A 20,413-nucleotide genomic window follows, 5' to 3' on the forward strand; every position below is an offset into this window, starting at 1 on the left:
GTGACCACCCTCTCTGTCCCCTCATGCAGAAAAAGAGAAGACGAGGAGAAATCCCTTTGGGCTGTGTCAAAATATCCTTCATACACACTCCCTCACCCCCCATCCCCTACCCACTCCTTCCATGTATCACAACCATTCTCCACTCACCCCTGTCCTCTGTGTTCTCCCTTCCTCAACAGACATTTCCCTTTTTCCCATTGCCCCATTTAGCCCATCCATCCATCTCATCTTTGGTCAACCCCTCAGGTTCACTTATTCCACCTCTGCCTTCCACACCTCTTTTACTGATCTTTCTTTTCTCATTCTTTCCATGTGTCTAAACCATCCCAATACTCTTTCATCAACCCTATCTCCCAGCTCCTGCTCTCCTCCTCATTTCTCACTCTACCCAGCCTAGTAACCTCTACCATATTTCTCAGGCATTTCATCTCAAATACATTTAAACTCTTCTTCTCTTATGTTCCATGTTTCTTCCCCATGCAGTGCTGTCAGCACAATCACTCTTTCATACAATTTCCTCATAGCATCCATTCCCAAATGTCTATTTTTCATTACATTTTTTAATCCCCCAAAGCATTTATGTGCTTCTCACAATCTACATTCTACCTCCATCTCCACTCCTCCCTTTCCTATCACATTCACTCCAAAGTATCTAAATCTATCCACTTCCTCCAGTCTCTCTCTTAATACTCACTTCCAATTTGCTGCCATCCTCTCCCCTTGTACATCTGATCACCTTACTTTTACCCACATTTATCTTCAACTTCCTTCTTACACACACCTTCCCAAATGCTGTCACTAACTTTCTTAATCCCTCTTCTGATCCTTCTACAAATGCAGTGTCATCAGCAAATAACAACTGGCTTATCTTCCACTTTTCTCTATTTCGTTTAATCATCTCTAATCCCCGGCCCATTAACCTTGCATTTACCTCTTCCACCACCCCATCCATGTATAAATTGAACAGGCAAAATGACATAACACATCCCTGGCAAAGTCCCACCTTTATCTCAAACTACTCACTCCATTTCTAATTTTAATTCAGGCTCTACTGCTCTCATAAAAACTCTTGACTGCTTTTAACAGCTTTCCTCCTATCCCATGTCTGCAATATCTCCCACAGTGCCCCCCTGTCTACCCTGTCATAAGTCTTTTCCAAACCCATAAATGCCCCCAAAACATACTTACCTTTTTCTACAACTTTCTCACATATCTGTCATACCACAAAAATCTGGTCCACGCAACCCCTACCCTAGCTGTCCTAAACCAACATTGATCCTCACCAATTACTTCATCTGTTCCTCTATCTAAATATGATAACTGGAAATCAAGGATATATACTAAGTTGATATGGTACATGAATTTGAGTCTAAGTATGATAGAAAATTAGAGAATAGAAGACAGGACACAATGAGCATTGCTCCTTTCCTGTATTTGGTAAATACAATTATGTAAATACATATGCACACTCATTCACACAACTCTTAGCCCAGGGGTTCTCATTAGGGGTGAAATTCACCCCCAGGGGGGGAATTTTGGGTTTTCTGGGGGTGATTTGTGACCACAGTCAGTTTATGCGGTGAGGAAAGCAATTATAGGTTTTGGTCTATCTGGACTGTCACCTGGGCTGGAATTATACTAATATGGGAAAAATATATACTAATTTGGAAAAATAAAAAGTTTTTTAGTAATATTTGCATATTATTTAGAATGCACTTTTTGAAACAGGCAATCTTGGAAAGGAGGGGGGAATGACATTCAGACAAATGGTGAAAGGGGTGAATGGGCCAAGTAAGGCTGAGAACCCTTGTCTTAGCCCAACAAAATTGGCTGAGATGTCATTGACATTACTGACATGTCTGTGACAGTTCCATGACGTGTCTATGCAAGACATCCAAAAGCAAAGTTACATTTGTTTGGATTGGGTTTGGTGAACATGTTTGAGTGTTTATTGCAGCTGTTTTGTAGTTGCTGTACTAGGTTATTTTCATGATTTCATCTGTATAGGTGAGTGCTTTGGTGTTTTCCGCCAAGTAAAAAGGTTATCACTTATCTGACTGGGTTTCCACGGGCTTCACCAGCGCCGACAGTTGAAAGCTCGTTTAAGTAAAAACGACTTCAGTTACAATAGTTTATATTTCAAATCTCCAAATATAAACTTATCTTTCCGTCATATATAGCAAAGCTGAATGATGAACTAAAAATTGTAAACCTATACGAAGGTTGGACATAATGTTGAAATGTTCTAAACTAAGAGAAGTCTAGATTTCTGTATTTGAAGTCATATTCCAGTTATTCAAATGGAGGTTGGAGGTAGAATGTGTGAGGAAATTACTTCAGAGGATTAGATCTCAGAAGATACAACAGCTGCTTCAACTCTTTGAAATACAACCTGGGATCTTATCTCACTAGGGAAGTTGAAAGTTAGTATGAGGTAATAAGTGACATAATGATAGTAGAATTAGTCACTGTAATGAGTTTACTTCAATTATCAAATGGTAATTGCTATTCATTCTTCTAACAAGTGCTACTGGCAATGGACATTGATGTTTCAAGGTCATTACTGATAAATACATTTAAGATCGTTTTCAATCTCCACTGGTTATTTTTTTCCAAATAACTTGTAGTTATACTTGGCGTTGTTTTAACCTGTGTTCATAACTTGAGATTTATTTGTCTCTGTTGAGGCCATTACTAATTTGTCCAAATCTCTTTTATCATCCAATTGATGCAAGTGACAGTATGTTAGTCCACACAGCTTAGTATCAAAATTTATTTAGTGTGGTGTGAGCGTGAGTGTATATGGCGAGGACGGGGACGGACGGCTGGCACCCCCTCCCCCCCGAAGGAGGGGGAGGGGGTCAAAGGGCACGAGCACTGGTATCCCCCTTCCCACCAGAGGGGGGAGTGCCCTCGCGTCGGCGTGGGTGAGCCAGTGCCTGGGAAGGACCGCGCATGGGCGGTGGGCAGGGTTGCCAGATTGGCATTTTTAATGCCAAATTTTGCATTTTTGGCATTTTTTTTACTGTGGCAGGAAAATTTGTTGGTTGGCATTTTTTGGAATTTGGCATTTTTTCTGGCGTTTTTAAATACCCGGTCGTGATGAAATATTCTTTTACTTGCATCAAGTTGCAAGTGTATTTCTTTAATCAATGAAACCATACTGCAGTTAGATAGGCGCCTTCCTCCCACTCAAAATATATTCAAGAAGTTGTCAGCATTGAGCCCAGTAAAGATTCTTAATCAGTTAGAGAGGGCAAAGTTTCAAGATCTCCCCTTCCCACATTTCATTGAAAGTAACTTTGGTAAAATTGAAGAACAGTACAGGAAATTTTTGTATGTAAACTGGGGTGAGGAACCTGTGTTCAATGGCAAAATACCAGAAGACAGTACAGCGTTTTGGGTTGGTGTAGGTTCCAAAAAGGTAATAGGCTCCCAACCTTTCAGAGAAATCTCTGAATATGCACTTTCATGCCTAGTGCCCCTGTCAGTAATGCTGAGGTTGAAAGGGTGTTCTCACATGTGACTTATGTGAACAACAAGTTAAGAAACAGGAAGGGAGTGAAAATGTTTGAGGTAGTTATCCGCATCCGCACTCATCTACATTTCAGAGGGAAATGTTGTAAAGATTTTGTGCCACGCCAAAGGATGTTTCAGCTCTTCTTCAATGAAAATATGTATGAACAGAGTGGTTCATCAAACATATCTGAATCTGATGATGCTTTTGATTATATTTAGACTCAATAGAAAAGTCACAAATGTATTTTTTATTTATGTATGTCAGAGTCTACGAGTTGGAGGCTGTTTTATAAACTGGTTTAATTTATTGTAGAGGATACCAAAAATTTTACTTAGGAACTTAAACGTTATGTATTTTATTTTAGTTGTTAATATTTTTTTCTTTCTCACATAATATGGAGTATAATATATTTTATTTTGGAAGTTCATATCTTTCTTTCCTTTTCACACACAGTCTTGTAAGTAGTGTGGCGAAATTGCATGTATGAATGTTGCATAGTGTGCCTGGATGGTTGGTATGCATGTGAGTGGTTCGGGGAGATGTAGCGAGGGTATGATGGGGGGACGCCAGGGGGTGTCCCGGCTTCGCCTGCCATACCCCGAATAGCAGTAGAGTAAGCCTAGCATTGGTGTTGAACACACGTGTAAAATCCTCATGTTCGCTAAGCAGAATAAACAAGAGAAGACTGAACTCCTGCCTTTCCCTGATCCGGACAATGGTAAGCGTGAACTTGTCTTTAACTCGTGATTCCATGATCACGGCCCATGTGCAATAGAAAAAGGTGAGTTTAATGTACATGCGAATACGTAACAGTAGATTTATTTCAGAGGATGGTGGTTCATTACAGTACTATTAGAATTAAATGATGATGTACATGAATGATATAAATTGATCTTGGTTATATCATGTGGTATTGTTTTATATTGGCTAGTCAACGGAAAAATATTGTAATTGTAGTTATACACATTATTTTAACTACACATGTAAAACCAAAATGCAAAAAAATAAAAAAAATCTTAGAAAATGTAATGGTTGGCATTTTTTTTTTTTTTGGGCATATTTTAAACACAATTTGGCAGTTTTTGGCAGCATTTTGTCAGAAGTTGGCCTTTTTCCTGGTAGAAAACCTGGCAACCCTGGTGGTGGGGTGAGTGTGAGTGTAAGAGAAGTATACACAAAAGAGGATCGGGTAGGATAGTATTTATGGTTAGGAGGTAGGGAATTAGGCTAGGCGCAGTGGAGTGTGTGTTACGAAGGAAGGCAAGGACCCACCCAGGAGCGACAGAAGAACCGTCGTCATCGACGCGCAAGTAACTTTTGATCACAAGCTATCTAGGCGCCGCCAAAATGACTGCATCCGCGAGTGGAAACGAGCCGTTAATGTTTTGATCACATTTAGTCAAGGTCTAAGTAAACAGGTCTAACCGCTGGAGCAGTTCTGCGCAGCTTCTGACGTCTTTTGGATGCGTCCATTTTCTCTTTGTGATACACTGAAGAAAACTGTGAAACGCCAAGGAAGACAGGAACTATAATATTTTATATATATATATTATATATTCATATATATAGACAGGAACTATAATATTTTATATAATATTTGTCAGAATATAACTAATTGAGTGGAGCGGTGCGAGCGAAGGCGACGTCATTTTCGAACGACGGACCAGCTTCAACTGACAGCTATAGGACCCGCTAACCCCACTTTGAACAGCCAGGTGACGTTCACGGGCCCGCTGCGCCAACTCCCTCGAAATTCGGTCGGAAGTGGTTAGACCTTATATTCTTAGATCTTGCATTTAGTAACATAAAACCATATGGCGCAAGCTTGATAAAATAAGTATTGCTTAATCCCTTATCCTGTTGTTTGTCATTGAAGTCGCGATAAGAAAATGTATATTTCTAGTCACTATCACCCCCATACACTTGTGGCCTTTTTGCGCACACCTTGAGGCGAATGTAAATGGATTCTTTCTCGCTGCATCAGTTACAACGCAGTAATCTAGCAAACAAACAGGAACAACTCGCGTGAACATCTCAGCATTATACAGCACTGAATAGTAAGATAGACACTGAACCGAAAGGGCAAATGCATTTACACATATGTATAACTTTAGAATATATTTCTCAAGTGTGCATGACTACATACTGTACATACGCGTGTATGATATTTACATGCATGAATGCTCACGTGGCTACGCATCAGCTTTCCAGCGATATTTGGTACTTGTGATGATAAATTCGGATATCTTGCAGTGTTTGTTGTGTATTCAGAGATTATTTGGTGAAAAGTTGTGATTGTACCTGTAAGATCTGATCATATTCGAGATGATGTTTTTCATGATCCTTCTGGACTATAAACATTGCTTCGAAGACTGTATTGTGTCATGGACTCACTGAACCAGAGTATACGGCACTCTCGATTTCTATGGAGAGACTCGATTCTGTCTTGCTATACGGCTGTGAAACTGGGATAATGAATGTTGCCATGAAGAAGGGTGTCGACGTTTTTGGTAACACATGCTTTCGGAAAGTCAAGAGTGTTTTTGTAAACCGACTGCTCTGGCCTTTGGCCAGCATAATTCGTGAACGTCAGTTCGTTTGTCCGCTAATGGCACAATTTGTTGACTTTGATCCTATTCACAGGGTGATCTCCACGATAGAGAGATCTCGGTGGAGGAAACGAAAGAGACGCTCACAAAACTCATGGCAAGGGCAAGTTGACAAATCCTTCCAAGAGTTGTTTGGAATGGGAAGAAAAGCTGCACAGGGGTTTGCTCCGAGTAACCGTTGGGATTGACGTCCGTGTGTGAGTTGGATTGATAATGATAGTGATAATAAAAGGAAAATATAAATTTCAAAAGGCTTGATAAAAAAATACCAACTGCAAAATACACGAATAAAGGTTAACTGAAAATGCTTTGGATGTCTTTATTTTTTTTGTTATTTCATGTAGGAAAATATAACTTAGAACACTAAAATGCACGCTTCTAGCATTTTAAAGCATGGCTTTAAAAATGCTTGATAGCAGACGAACTTTTTAATGTAGTTACATTTTCCACCAGTAGGGCAATTGATGACGTCAGGTTTGTTGTTTACATTCTTGGACATGGCCAGCTGTACGAAAGTGACTACACATCGAGTGAAGAATACTTATCGGATTTGGATGCCACACTTCATATTTACAGGCAAAGGTTTCAAGGATTCATGAATTACAAGTTGTAACTTATCACAGATTGATAAGTTACAATAAAACAGGCCCGTGTAGCAAAGAGAACAGAGAAACCATTTGACAGAAGAGAGGAAGGCTAGCAAAAGATACTTGCAAACATGTGTATAAAATTATCTGCCAAAGGTAGTGATTGCTAGGGGGGAAGAAAAGCCATCAATCATATGCCTGGAACTGTCACCATGGTCACTTTCACATTCCATCTCAATTTCGCTTGTAGTGGCACTTGCAGAAGGTGAATATTCATCATAGGCACTTTGTAACAGTTAAAAAAGATAATTAGATCTATATCAGTACGAATTCCTATCCCCTGGTACAGGATAATTAGGCTTAGTTCCTGCTGGGGGTGGTAGTAGGGGGGGATTCCACTTGTTTGACTCTCAAAAAAAAAAAAAAAAAAAAAAATTGGTTGACTCCAATTAACAAGACGTGGTCATAGGCCTATTATGGAAGCCCCTGTCATCATGGCCATGCCTGTCACCCTAGCTAGCCTGTCATGATTGTACCCCTAATCTGCTTAGGCCTAGCCCAAAAATCGTTAGTCAAGTCTAACCATGCTTGCTAACGATTGTCAGTGACAGCGTAGGTAACACAGGCCTACATATACACATGATACAGACTGATACACCTACTTCCAGGCGTTGTCTTTTTTCAATAACGTGCTCCTTTGACGGCGTTTCTTGCCGAACCTGGGGTCCTGTCCATGACAAAAATTGTCGGTGTTGCATCTCTTAGAATGGGATTCATGCTAATTCCTATTGACTCGGCAAGGCCAGGGTCCCGAGTGTACCTTTTTTTTTTCAAAATGTTTCGAACAGTTTCGCACCGAATGATCCAGTCCTTTTTGCGAACAGGATCTTTCGGAAAATAATGAAAACGAAGTCCATCTGAAGCAGAATGTTTCGTCGAATCACTGTTGCAATTTGCGGCGACACAATAAACCATTTTCGAACTAAATACTTGATAAAACCTTGCTAACGCACGAAATATGAGAGATCACTGATCAAGTTAACTGCGCAGCGCGGCATTTTATAGTGCACGCACATGGATGCATCAGGATGTAAACAGCGCGAGTGATGTCACAGCCTTATGAGAACAGCCGGAGGTCGGTGAATGAAAGTTCGTCTGCTACCGATATTTTGATAGGCCTTATTATTCCATTGCATAATAATTAGGACTTATTTTTGCATTATTATTTATTTTATCAAAAATTGACTAAGCCAGCAAATATTCACCACCTCTAGGGAAACATCAGTCGACCTTTTAGGCGTCACACGGGTTTACAAATGTCAACATCCTGCCCTAATAAGTCCCCATCACGGTTAGACTTTATTTTTGGGCACCCATAAAGCAAAACGGTTATGTTTCTTAGTTATTTTATCTTCTCTTTTGTATCTCTCGAGGTTCAGAAGTAACAAAATTTGCAATGAGGCACTGTTGTTCCTCTACTTATTTATATTTTCTGCAAACATATTCCATCCCGAACTTCGGTGCATCCTGTGGTTTGGTCAGTTTCATAAATGGGCTCACAATAATTCGATACAAGCTCTGATTGTATGCAATGTATTCGTTAACCAGCACCAAAGACCAGTTAATGACTGACGCAGTTACTCTCAAAAGGATTTGAACATCCAAACCTAAACGCTTTGAATGGGTCACGAAGGATTTGTGGACTTATTATTTTCCCAATACTCTCATTCAAAATATTATCAAAGTATTAATCCTGATTGTAGAATTCCTAAGTCATTATTATCTAAGGTTAAACGAAACATTGTTTTTGTCACACGTTTTTACAAGCGCAAGTATTTTACCATGCAGATAAAAGTGTTTACGAAGGTAAGGGTCGCTATGGTCGATCTGGATAGGATTTTGGGTCGCAGCCAAAAGAGGTTAAGAATAAGAACCACTAGGAGCTCTCCGACCAGTACAACCTAATTTTCAGGGTCAGGACAACGTTTCGACAAAATTCAGGGGTTGGAGAGGAGCACCCCCTCCTTCCCCACCGGGGTACGTTGGTGTTCCTTAGTTATATTTCACTGACCAATATATTACCTTTCACTTGTGGTACGGAGTGATAAGTGTGGTGCAAATTTAATTCTAGGATCTGAATGATTCACTTCAAATATCCGTTTGAATAAAGACCTGTATCTAGTAACATTGGATAAAGAACGTGGGTCATCATCTGGGTTGCAGAAGGAATATAATTTTTTTTCTCCGACTTACGATTTTCTCCTACAGTGTCTGGTAGAACACGCTCACCTGGATTACCAAACAACACTGTCATCAACAAGGTGTTAAGTGTTTAAAGATAATACCAGTGTTTCCAGGTGGTTTTATGTCTGTACGTGGTTGACTGATGTATTTGTGAGTGAATTAAATATAAACATGTAATAGGGGATGACCGTGTTCACAATGAAGAAATGTATTACAGCTTTCTTGCGAGTCTAAAGAAATATTTGTAACATAAATATCACATTGTAACCAAATTTAAAGAAGATGCATTAGTTATATAAAGCATATCTATACTTTCCAATGAACTATATGGCCAACTCATCAAATACAGTCGGTGGTGAGTTTCAAAGCGGCTGAAGACTATATACATATAGATATGTTATAACTGACCAAAGGCCATAAAAATCAAGTGACAAAATGCCTCACAATTGGTTGCATAATCCCAGCTATGATGTACATATGTGAAAGTTGATAATTTCACGAAGGTAATCGAGGCAAAGCTAAGACGTGCACAGAGCGCAGTAGGAAGATTAGTGGTGGGAACATCTGTGACCAAGTGGAAAAGGGTAAGTTGGGTTAGAGAGCAGACTGTGGCGAAATATACTATGGTTCCGTTTAACGAACTCCCTCTATCAGGGAGTTAGGACTGTGCCCCTTACACAGGACTTTGTAGCGTGGAGTGTATTGAACCATGCCCTTGGTCCAACTCGCTGGCGGCTAGGTTTGAAATGACGTCACCTCGTCCTTCGCCATAAGCAGAGACGCTCTAACCCACTTGGCTAGCGCTGTACAGTCGATAGAAGAGCAGAAAATGAAACTGGGCATGGCAAATTGCGAGTAAGAAAGATAGACATGACAAGCTCCCAAAGTAGTTTCTTGCAGGTGAAACTCATAGTGCCTACGCGGATTCGCCACCCTAGGGCACTTCCTGTACCTGAACTTCGGATGCTGTTTACCAACACTGCCAGCTCCAATTCTGCGTCAACCTCGGCAACTTTTAGAGTTTCACTTTTGACGTGATGCCACACATTTTCAGGTGTCCTCAGGGGCATCAAACACTTCGAATCGACTGGAGAATACAATCGCATACTCCTGAGCACATATATTATTCATGAAACGAAATCGTGTTGGGCTATTATTCTGGATTCTCCTGGACCTGGCATGTAGCCTAAATCAAGGTAAAACGAATACTATAAGGTACGTTGAGCACCCCCCCCCCCTCCGCGCACCTCCACCGTAACGTCATAGGAAATCCAGAGGGGGAGAGAGTGAGAGGTGAAAGAAAATGTAAACTTTAAAGAAATCATCTGTATGTATGGTAAACTTTAAAATTACACTATGATGTTCACATAATACTGAAATTACTCAGTATCACTCTCTTATTCTCAAATTATCAGTATCTGAGATATGACCGCCAGAAAAGTTACAAAAATGTATTCCATGCTTTCACATTAGGTGGATTATATTAATATAACGAGTTATTAGATGGGATGACATGTCAATTTATATGTTGATCAGGTAGATGAGGAAGATATTATACTGTTGATATACACCAATTAGATGAATATAAACCCATTAGTAATGACACATAAAAGCATCATATGGTTTTTATCATATTACATTTTGGATTTGCGTGAGTTTCCATATCTCCTCAAGCGTGGATTTTATATGTAGACCTTTATCTCCACCAAGCTCAGTTATGTTTTAACCGGATTCTTTACTTTGTTTATTTGCAATTGAATGAAAATTTCAGGAAATGTTGCTAATGAATTGTTACTTTCAAAATGACGGCAGCATACATATCCAGATGACCGAGTATTTTGTGTACCACATAATTCAATCCATTTCTTTCTAAGTTCTATATTTTTATCACCTTTCAGTCTAACGGCATTGCACTTCTGCACTATACAAACTGTTGGCATTTTTATATGTTATTTGTCTGCCTTAGCTAACCCTTTAATCAGAAGATGGAGCTTCGCTCCACACACTGGTGTGTGAGTGACTGACAGCTCTCGACCCGCGGAACCCTGGTCTCGATATTTCCGTTAACGTCATCATCTACCTGCGCAGTGGAGAGGTTTTCTGGCTCCCCCCCCCCGCTAACTTACCATATACTATTCGTTTCACCTTGCCCTAAATGTTGTCACTATAATTCTATTGTCGGCCCGAAAGAACTCGGCACCGCAGTAAACCCTTCAGCTCAATATAGTCCTCTGACGGGTACTATCAAGTAAATTATTGATTTTTTGCTACACTTCCGGCATTATTATACGATATTCATCGGTGTGGCTCTTGTATCTGAACCAGAAACCAGCAATCCTCAACCATCGGGACTTTGCAGAGTTCAGAGGAGAACTGTTAGTGTGTTCCGTAGTGGGCAATGGTCGACCAAGTCAAACTTGCTAGTGAATATATCATTTCCAAGGCCGTGCGCCTCGTGTGGAGCACATACTGCAAGTGATGAGGTGAGGCCAGAGGTGTGATTCAACTTCATCTGCAGCACACACTCATCAACAGGAGCAACCCTAATAATAATGAGTTGCTATCGGCCTAATGTGTCTGTAGCTCCCAGTCCACTACCACCGCCACACCTTTACTGAAGAGGTTGTAGTGTTCTGTAGCCAACACGTGTAGTTACCCCTTTAGGACTTGTGACCGCCAAGCACAGGATAAACTATGGTCACCCCTTAAAACATGCGTTCGACTAATTTTAATTAATATAAATAACAATGTTCATTATAGCAACTTCATTTATTTTGTTTTATATCCTGTGCTTGGCGATCACGAGTCCTAAAGGGGTAACAACACGTGTTGGCTACAGAACACTACAAGGTGGGTTCCATTGCTGTGACCCGACCAGTAGTGAGTGTAACCCTCTGGTCTAAACTTACCGCTGCCCGGTCTACTCACCTAAGAGAGAGCTAGCCGATGTGACGATGTCAGATGAACGGGAAAGTAGCTTTGTCAAATTATCATTCCTGCCCTCTGCAGTCGCTACTGATCATTGTGAACTTGATCAACCCCTATCGGGCGTCTGTATGTATGTAAAAAGACTTAAATTCAATCACATATAAGTCATTCTACCACATACAGATATCAAATGACCAAGTCATTCTGGTATAATCTTTAGATATTCAACTACTCACTATTACATCTCTCATCGATCTATGCCAATACTTTTTAACCTGTTTGAGGCCACGGCCCATTGCTGGTTTTTGCAAATACTCGTAGCCTATCGCCCTTTAGATTGAGTATAGGATTTTAATAAATCACGATAATTGAAACTAAGTACTTCTTTATTCCATTTTACATTTTTGCTTTACCTAACCTAGTAAGTATTCATAAACCACCAGTGAATGACGACATGTCCCGCAGGTTGGGAACAACTGATCTAATCTAATTAAGGTTTCATCAAGCCTTCCATTGTACTCCTCGACTCAACAAACAATACCCTTCTCAATCATGTCGTCAAATGTAGAGAGGAACCGCTCTTTTATATCTGGGTATTCCTGCATGGACACCAGGAATTCCTCGTATTCTTTCATCATTTCCTCAAAGTTGTTATCCTTTATGTCAGCGAAGTCGGGTCCACCACATGATCCACACATAGCCAACATTGTAATAATCAAACCATACGTAATCCCATACAAGCAGCGACGCTCGTACTCTTCGCAGAAGTCTTCGAAGGTGAAATCCAGTTGAAGACCTCCAGCCCGGACAACATCCTCAAGAGTGTCGTAGTATGTGTGAAGGAACAAGTCCATGTTCTTGCGTCGAACTTCGCCGGAAGGACTCGTGAAGAAGAAAAAGTTGAGGTCAGTGGTTATAGAAGATGCTCTCACTATCTGCAAATCTATAAGTCTTATATCCACAGGGGTACCACCGCTGTCGTACCTAGAGAGAAAGTGTGACAGAAAATGTGATTATCAGCATCTGAAAACCAAATAAACAGCAAAAGTAATTGAAAGAGGCCGGTTGATGGAAGTATAGATGAAAGTAGGGAAGAAAGTAGATGGAGAACGAATGCTAATCTAGGGTCAGTTGTTATGAATACTTATGAAAATAACGGCCATTTTTTGTTACGACATAATGCTTACGTTTTGATATGGTTTAGAAGAGTATAACAGCCTCTCTAATTGGAGAAAAAGGTGGAGGAAGAGAAAAATCATTGGTGCAGAAAGGAAAAGTTACGCCCTTAAGGTGTGGCACTTGTTTGAGAAGTAAAAGACTATTGGATGAATGAAAGAGTGATGTCAGAACGAAGGTGGCTTGACGTTATGTAGAGAGTTCCGGGGGGGATTCTCGAGGTGTACTGATTTAGACCAACAAGCATCAGAACGACTACACCTATTTTATTCACCCCTCAAGAACTACTTTAGAACAATGTGAATAGAAACGCTCTGAGAGGAGACGACGGGGGGTAACAGTAATGCCATACCTATTTTCAACATTCAGTCAGTTGATGTACTCAAACTAATGCCTGGAGGCCACGTGTTTTTTCTGTGTTATCTTTATCATTAACATGCATCACCTCATCCATCAAATTATATGCTTAAGAGATTAATAACAAGTGACTACAAAGCAATCTTGTCAACTTATAACAAATGATCCACCTTAGCTGAGAGAACTCTCCTGAAATGAGTGGGGAACATCTGCATAACATCATTGATTTAGTTCTTGTTCTCAACTGACTCATTTGTCATTCATGTCATTTATCTACGTGTACAGCCTCAGTTGCAAGCAATACGGCAGTTCCTTTGGAGAGCTGTGAAGTTTGTCTATTGTATTATTACGTTCTTTCTCCCCTTGGAAGCTAATATACCTGAACAAAAGGTTGTTGCTCCAGCAGTCTCCGTGGACAACAGCTACGAAGGGAGCGTGGGGTTGTAAGTGCTCACGTATGCAGTCCATACAATTTGGCGACAGCTCCTCTTCAAGACACTTCGCCGCTTTGTCGTAGCCTTCGTTTCGTCTGGCTATGGTGGCGCCGATCTTCAGAAGAGAACGAAAGACAAGAGCAAAACCTTCGCATTCTACGCCTTTTCTCATAAATCCATCAATCAAATATGGGTAACTTGTCACGAGATCGATCTTGGATTTCTTCTGAAGAAGAAAAGAGGCCCCGTGGAGTCTGGCCAGTTCCCTGACGACAAGGAGAGTGTGATCCTTGTCTAGTCCCTTCCTAAAGTTGATCATCTGGAAACCTTGCTCTCGAAGATTGTCCATGAAAATGACTTCTTTGCCCTCTGTCATCTGGGTGAAGGGGGATCTGGGGGTTCGAAGACTAGGAAGACCTGCCTCCTTCAACTCACGGTTGAGGGCAGGGCAAATTTCATGATAGAAGCCATTTTCCTTGGCAAAAACTTCTTTCAAAAATGTGCCAGTGAGTTGTCTCTGAGGGTTGAATTTGACCACATAGCTGGCACGGAGGTCCTCTTGGATCCTTAGCTGGTACCGCGCAGTAATGCTAGTCACCACACATAGAAAATTGTCACCTTTCTTTGTGATTTCTTTCTCCTCAAAGGATAACAGTTTAGCCTCCTGTCCTTTGTCTGTCTGCAGACAGGCCTCCACCAGCGCCTTGTTGATGATAGTGTTGCTGTTTGGTGATCCACTGGGTTCTTCCCATCCAGGTGGACGTGTTCTGCCAGACACTGTAGGAAGAGAAAATAAATTAGTTGAAGAAATATAATGGTATTTCTTGTGCAAACTTAGATGGCGACCCAGCTTTTCACTTATTCACCCAATATCAATAGAAACAAGTCTTTACAGAACTCATATTTGAAGTGAGTCATCCAGGAAATCCTTGATAAAAATTGTACCATATTCATAGGTTAGTATCATTAGGAAAAAACATTTTAAGTCAAAATGTCATTAAAGGGCACCCACGTAGCCAGGTGGGAAGTGTTTATGTGTGTGTGTGTGGGAGGTACTCTCTTATCTCCTACCAGACCCTAGATCGGCGTTTACTTAATGGACATTATTGAAAAGTCCTCCTGGGCTTAAATATTTGATTGCCCTGGTCAAAAAATCCCAGGACAGGCAGAAATAATAGGCAAAATGTTCAAATCCTTTTGGGCGTCACTGCGCCTGACAATGATGGAAGACAGTGTATACAATTAGACCTTGTCTGGTTTTGCTGTGAGATACATTTTTTTAAATCTCCAAACAGGATACACACAGATTTAAAGAGGAATTTTTGCAACTCTTGACTTTGAAGTCTTTGCAGAAAATATAAAAAAGTTGTGGAACAACAGTGCTTCCTTGCAAATCTTGTCACAAAAAAGAGAAGATAATAGGTCTAAGAAACGTGGCCATTTCGTCTTATGGTTGTCGAAAAATAAAGTCTAGCTCTTATGGGGGACTTATAAGGGCGGGATGTTGACTTTTGTAAACGGTAACAGAGGTGAAGACATTAAAAATTTCCATTACCCCTGCGTGGAAACAGGGGTTAAGCAAAGAAGTGTGTTATCCCCTCTGCTCTTTATAGGATACATGGAAACTGTGATAGAGGATTTTAAAGGCGGTAGAGAGGAATACTATAAGAACAGAATAATGGCTTACTCAGATAATATAGCTGAATGGAACACAGATAGGGAAAAGATCGATGAAGACTTAAAAAGGTGAAATGAGTGCTTTATAAGGAAAGTCATGAAAATAAATGTAGAAAATACAGAAATACTGACCGTTAGTAGAAGAGAAGGACAAGAGCTCACCATCACCATAGGAAATAAGATGGTAAAAAATCTTTAGAATTCTTGGAAGTGTAGTTACTAAGGAAGGCGAAAATAAGAGGGATATTTCAGAGAGAAGAAACTACTTTAGTGCAAGTGTTGGAGCTCTCTGGCCAATGATAAAAGAAAAAACATGTACCTTAGAAGTGAAAAGGATTATTTTCAATGCTGTCTTGACACCTACGCTAACATATGGCTTAGAGAGTTGGGTGATGACAAACGTAGACAAGAGCAAGATTCAGGCAGCGAAAATGAGATCACTGAGAGCCATAGTTGAAAAGACGAGGAGAGATAAACTAAAGAATGAAGATACAAGGAAAAGCATTGGCGTCTGTTACATGCTATGCAAAATAGATGCTGCCAAGTTAAGATGGATGGGACATTTAGAAAGAATGGAAGAAGAAAGAATTGCAAGGAGATGCTGGGAGTGGAAGCCGGACGGAAGAAGGCCACGGGAAAGACCGAGAAAGAGATGGAAAGAAAGTGTTGAAGCCCTCAGTAGACATGATTTGCCCAACATCGAAACTCTGAGGGAGGAAGGGATCTTCCATGATAAAACCAGATAGAGAAACATGTTGGGGCCACTGACAGGTACAACGCCTACCACTGGTAGCTGAAGTAAGAAGTAATGCCGGCCATACACTATCATGTACACCTGACAGGTACGCCTGAAAAGTTACGCCTGTCAGGTATACCTGATACATGAAGAGTATGTGTGATATGCATGAAGAGTATGTGTGATATGAGTATGTATGATATGCATGAAGAGTGTGTGTGCTCCTCAGAGGAGCACACACACTCTTCATGCATACCTGTCAAGTTTGTCAGTTCGCCATGGATTCTCGAGAAGATGAGTTGTACTTTCTCTCCTTATTATCTCAGGCGACCTGACAACTGACCAAATTTTCATCAGTTGTCAGGTCGCCTGAGAGGCTAGTTTTTCCCGCCATACACTATCAGGTATACCTGACAGGCGTGACTGTTCAGGCGTACCTGTCAGGTGTACATGATAGTGTATGGCCGGCCTAAGAACAAAGGTGAAGCACCGAATTTATTTCCTGAGTACCCGTTTAAGCGAGGCCACAACCGTGCCTTTTGCAGTTAACATTTTTATTTTTCATCGAGCCTGTTAAAAGTTATAATTTCCTTTCATTATCATTATCTATCTAACTCACACATGGACTCCTAGCAACCCCCCAGGCAACTATTCTTTCTATTCCAAACAACTCTTGGAAGAACTTGTCTACTTGCCCCAGCCATGAGTTTTGTGGTCGTCCCTTTCGTCTCCACCGAGATCTCACGTGGAGATCACCCTATGAATAGGATCAACGACAAGAAAGCGTGCCGCCCTTTGCGCATATAAACGAGAGTTGACGTTCGCGAATTATGCTGGTCAACGGCTTTGACTCTCTCACAGAACAGTCGTTGGTTTGACACAAATTTACTCCAGCGATAACCCATGACTTTCCGAAAGCTTCTTCATGCCAACATTCATTGTCTACGTTTCACAGCCGTACAGCCAGACAGAATCGAGACCAAGTTCTTCATAGAAGTCGACAACGCCGTACACTCTGGTTGAGCAAGTCCATGACACCATGTGCTTCTTCGAAGCACTGTTTCAGTGCAAGTAGGGATCATGAAAATCCTCATCTCGAATATGACTTGATCTTAGTACACAACAAACACTATAAGAAATCCGAATTTATCTTCACAAGTACCAAATATCGCAGGAAAGTTTATGCGTATCCATTTGAGCATTCATGCATGTAAATATTATTTCTCACTAAGCGTCTTGAGAAATACATATTCTAAAGTTGTACATATGTGTAAATGCATTTGCTCTTTCGGTTTAGGGCAGTGGTTCCCAAACTGTGGGTAAATTACCCCCTGGGGGGGAGGTAACAAATTTTCTGGGGGTAATGAAGGGGTAAAAAAAAAAAAAAAAAAAAAAAAAAAAATCAAGAAAATATTACTGTACCAGGCATTAGGATTAATGTTAACTTAGTATGTATAGTAGTAAAACTTAAAAAAGAAAAAAAAAGTTTGGGAACCACTGGTTTAGGGTGTCTATCTTACCATTCAGCACTGTTGTATGCCGAAATGGTCACGAATAGTGCCTTCTTGCTTGCTATACTACTGCAAAGCTACTGAAGCAGCGGGAAAGAGCCCACGTACAACCGTCTCAAGTTATGCTAAAAATGCACACCTGCCCAGGGCAGTGTTGCCACTTTTGTAGAGGCGTATTCCCACAGATTAAAGATTTCTTCCCCACAGATTTCCACAAACTGAAATTAAAATCCCACAAAAATTCCATCAAAATTAATACAGCATTATTTCATTTAAATTTATTATTGATGAAGAAAAGTAAAAAAATTTCCTTACAAAAAAAGCAGTTGATATTTAACAACTATATAAACTTAAAAACTAGGTCTTTCCATTATGACTGTTCTGTAGACAGCCTGCAGCTACAGCAGGCCAACCAAAACTTTGCAATACAAACATCATAATGACAATAATTAGATTTATGGTTACCTACAGTCTCAGTTTCTTACTGCATTAAATCAAGATTAATGACATTCTCCTCCTCCTCCTCCTCTCTAGAACCTCTAGCACCGAAATTTCTTATCATGTCATCAGTGGGCTGAAAGTTTACACACGACTGATAATAATGAACCAACCCATACCTTATCTGCAACAATGCCTCTACCGACCTAACCTTTAGACGATTTCTCAGTTTCGAGTGAACAACATTCATTTGAGAGAAAATTCTTTCTACTGAGGCATTTGAAAATGGAAGGGACAATAATGCCAGTACGAGGCCTGAAATGTTTGGGAACATTTTTTGTCCTGCAGAATTTTCCCTTTCATTTACCTCAGTCCAAAAACTTACTACATTACCCAAGCAACTTTTAGGCCACTGCTGAAGACACATTGAACTCCATTCATTTTCAAGACCATCTAGATCCTCAAAGGTAGATCGATACCTAGCACCAATCAGAGCAACAGGGTCTTTAATCTGCGATGTGGCAATGAAAGGATGGAAATTTTTCAACATCATAAGTATCTCAACATTATCAGGTAAGCGCATCTGAACTTGTTTTATGAGTTCAACCACAAACTCTTTACACCGCTCTTTGATATAGTGAACTTGAGCTACAGTTAAAGAACAAGCAGATGCATATGTGGTGAACTCATATCCAAAGTTCATTGCCTCACATGGCACAACATGATCCAGAAATTTAAGTTTGGGTAGGTTTTCATCAGAACATTTTGACAAGTGCTTTCCATTTACTACAATGTTCATTAGATTACGATACATTGCAATGAGATCCTGTGTTACTTTTGTGACATCTGCAGTTTGTGACTGGAAAATCTTATTAACACTAACTATTTCTTTCAGTTTTTCTGACAAACAACAAATACAATTTATTCTGGTCATCTCTGTATGTATCAGACAGGGTTTTCGCTGTGTAACAACGTTTTTTGGAAGCACTCAGGTCAAAATGAAGCTTTAGAGCCTCCCACTGATCGATAATTATACTAAACGAGTGATGGAGTCAGATGGACGCGTCCAGGATGCGTAAGTTATGAAACGGACCAAACTATGATCCACCCCATTCCCAGCTTACCCATATTATGTACCACAGAATTAGTTCCAGTATTTAAAACTGACTGATTCAAACAATACTTATTCAAATTCTCTTATTTATGGAGAATCTTAGTTATTTGTCTGACTAATTGTTGATCCCATAGAATTTCCCACAAACTGTATGGATTCCCACAAAAAATTCCACAAATTAAGAACAAAATTGGTCTCCTCACATTTGTCCCACAGATCTGTGAGAAAATCCCACAAAGTGGCAACAGTGGCCCAGGGTGATAGTGACCAGAAATATACATTTTCTTATCGTGAGTTCGGAGGCCAACAAGGACAATGGATAAAATTAAATCTCACTGTGACATCAGGCTGAAGCATCAGGCTAAAGCACCAGAGCAATCTATTTCCCGCGACCACAGGATTGCATGTGGATCAGCGTCCGGCAACTGAAGACGATGTCAAGGCCGCAAATATCCACCGTCAAACGAATACAAACAAAATATTGCTTTCAAGCTCTTCCCTGCGATAAGGTAGTTCATATGTTTCTATGTATCTAAAGCTATGCGAGTTTGGGGAAAGTGAGTGTTTGGGAAGGTTTAAACAGTCGACTCCTCTAAGCTTTATTAATCTTATTGCAACGCATTAAGATTTTCAGGTAATGTACAAAAACATATGGCATCCTACACAGGGGGAGCTGAATCCTTCCACACGACAGAACAAAATATCGACATGATGTAATCAACTAGCGATTAATAACAGCCAGCACAAATCCTATTACTGATACGGCTTAGCATTCTCTCAAGGAGTTTGAACACGGTCTAGCTCAGTGGTTCCCAAACTGGGGGAAATTTCCCCCTGGAGGGAAATTTGAACCTACCAGGAGGGAAATAATTACACTACCTAATAACTAAAAAAATCTCAGATGAATTTTCTCATGTCTGAGAGAGAGAGAGAGAGAGAGAGAGAGAGAGAGAGAGAGAGAGAGAGAGAGAGAGAGAGAGAGAGAGAGAGAGAGAGAGAGAGAGAGAATGCCTGTTTATCAGTATATATGTACATTTGAAAAATAAATTAGTAAATAGTCACAGTGTGTTTTAACTACTCTT

The 20,413-nt window shown here is 40.3% G+C and overlaps 1 protein-coding gene across 1 annotated transcript in view; it reads right to left on the reverse strand.

The window, feature by feature from the left end:
• Positions 1 to 12,314: 12,314 nt before the first annotated feature.
• LOC143039816 (uncharacterized) overlaps positions 12,315 to 20,413 on the reverse strand; it is an 11,391-nt gene continuing 3,292 nt past the window's right edge. Inside the window, exons 2-5 of the mRNA XM_076210065.1 lie at positions 18,603 to 19,117; positions 15,411 to 15,517; positions 13,801 to 14,712; positions 12,315 to 12,872 (exon numbers count right to left, since the gene is read on the reverse strand). Of these exons, the coding sequence (XP_076066180.1) occupies positions 12,416 to 12,872; positions 13,801 to 14,712; positions 15,411 to 15,517; positions 18,603 to 19,117 (1,991 nt within the window). The 3' untranslated portion in view covers positions 12,315 to 12,415. The remainder of the gene's footprint in view (positions 12,873 to 13,800; positions 14,713 to 15,410; positions 15,518 to 18,602; positions 19,118 to 20,413) is intronic.

The sequence above is a fragment of the Oratosquilla oratoria genome, chromosome 27 (genome assembly GCF_046742065.1).
Source record: "Oratosquilla oratoria isolate Oo_2021 chromosome 27, ASM4674206v1, whole genome shotgun sequence".
NCBI classification, from domain to species: Eukaryota; Metazoa; Arthropoda; class Malacostraca; order Stomatopoda; family Squillidae; genus Oratosquilla; species Oratosquilla oratoria.